Here is a 1,799-nt window from a genome sequence, read left to right on the forward strand (position 1 = left end):
CTGAACATGAGTTGTTTGTGAAGAACAAACTGTTTTGACAGCCCTATACGTAACAACTTCAGTATATAAATTTATAGGGATTGCAAAGGACTTCCATTGTATCTTTGGATCGATAGAAAGACCAAAGATAAAGAGAGGCGGGAAAGACGAAAAAAAAATTGCAAATGTCGATTCTCAGCAATTTCGTCTTTCCCCCACCTCCGTCGATCTTCACGTCGGCGATGTCAATGTTTTTCCTAACGGGGATGGCGATCTCGGGAGTCTTCGAGATCGTTGGGCGGAATCTCCGCTACTCCAAGTTCATGGATGTCGGTGACGGCGACCGTGCCGAGAAGCAGATCAGGATATCAAGCAAAACAGGGATGCTGTTCATCTATGCTCCAGCGATGACTTACGCCGCCGCCACTCCGTTTCTGTTCTTCGGTCTCGTTGATGGCAGTAGAGGCCTACTTGTAACGGCGGCACTCGCCATCCATTTTGCCAAGAGGGTTTATGAGGTAAAAGCTTTGTTTAATTTGTTCCATTATCTCAGGATTTTATGCTTTGATGTTAATTTCCTTCGACCCATTGGATCTGGATTGCTGCAATGGTTTAGTGTATTATTATTATAGTATTCTTAGTCTTAATAAAGAGTATCACTCAATCGAAATCTACAGGTCTTATTTGTTCATCGGTACAGCGGGCAAATCTTTCTTGATTCTGCATTTTCAATAAGCTTGAGTTATTTCCTTTCTACCGTGACAACCATCTACGCCCAGCGCCTCACTCAAAATATGCCGGAGCCTGCAATTGATTTAAAATATGCAGGAGTTCTTATATTTCTGTTAGGGATTTCCGGGAATTTTTATCACCATTATCTCCTTTCCAAACTGAGATTAAAAGGTGAGAAGGTTTACAAGATACCGAAAGGAGGTCTTTTTGAATTGGTGGTTTGTCCTCATTATCTCTTTGAGATCATAGGCTTCATAGGAATATCTCTCATATCACAGACCGTGTACAGTTTTTCTTTTACTCTTGGCACTGCTATCTATCTAATTGGAAGGAGCTGTGCAACCAGGCAGTGGTACCTTAACAAATTTGATGATTTTTCTAGAAATGCAAAGGCCTTGATACCATATTTAATCTAATGCCATTTTCCATTACCTCGAATGCTCTGTATTAGTTTTATAAGGTTTATTTGCAGTTGTAATGTTGAATTTATTTTACTGTGAGTAAATTTGTGAGCTTTATTCCAAATTTTTGGCTTTATTACTTGTGGTTAAACATTGATTTGATTTGATTGGGCAATGATACTAACTTGAGTTCTGGAGACTTAGGGTCTGTTTGGGGCAGCTGCAGCTTATCCAGCTTCTGCTGATAAGCAGCTTATCCTGATAATCTGCTGATGACCAACTGATCCGGATAAGCTGTCTGACTGTTTAGTTAGTGCGTCTGAAAAACAGCTGATTCTGTAAAATTGACTATTCTGCCCTTATTTCGAATAAGTTGTTTAGTTGTTTGGTTAGTGCGTTTTGACCCTTATTTCGAATAAGTTATTTAGCTGTTTGGTTAGTGCGTTTTGTAAACAACTTATTTATAAATTTTTTTAGTTAAATGAATAATCTGTGTAGCATAAATTTTATTAGTTAAATGAATAATTTGTGTAGCAGAATGTTATTTTATTAAATGTGTAGAAAAAAAATGCAAAAAAGTTCAATAATATTTATATAACTCAAAAAAGTTGGGATTACATAAAAAAAGCATAGTGATATATATGAAAGTTCCTTACACATTTATGAAACTCTAATATGGATTATAAT

The 1,799-nt window shown here is 37.1% G+C and overlaps 1 protein-coding gene across 1 annotated transcript; it reads left to right on the top strand.

The window, feature by feature from the left end:
* Window positions 1-121: 121 nt before the first annotated feature.
* On the top strand, window positions 122-1,216 carry LOC110036115 (very-long-chain enoyl-CoA reductase). Its single transcript, XM_020740479.1, has 2 exons — window positions 122-497; window positions 657-1,216. The coding sequence occupies exons 1-2, from the start codon at window positions 165-167 to the stop codon at window positions 1,125-1,127; spliced, it is 804 nt and encodes a 267-aa protein (XP_020596138.1). The 5' UTR covers window positions 122-164; the 3' UTR covers window positions 1,128-1,216.
* The last annotated feature ends 583 nt before the right edge of the window (window positions 1,217-1,799 follow it).

This window comes from Phalaenopsis equestris, unplaced genomic scaffold (genome assembly GCF_001263595.1).
Source record: "Phalaenopsis equestris unplaced genomic scaffold, ASM126359v1 Scaffold202704, whole genome shotgun sequence".
In the NCBI taxonomy this organism is placed as follows: Eukaryota; Viridiplantae; Streptophyta; class Magnoliopsida; order Asparagales; family Orchidaceae; genus Phalaenopsis; species Phalaenopsis equestris.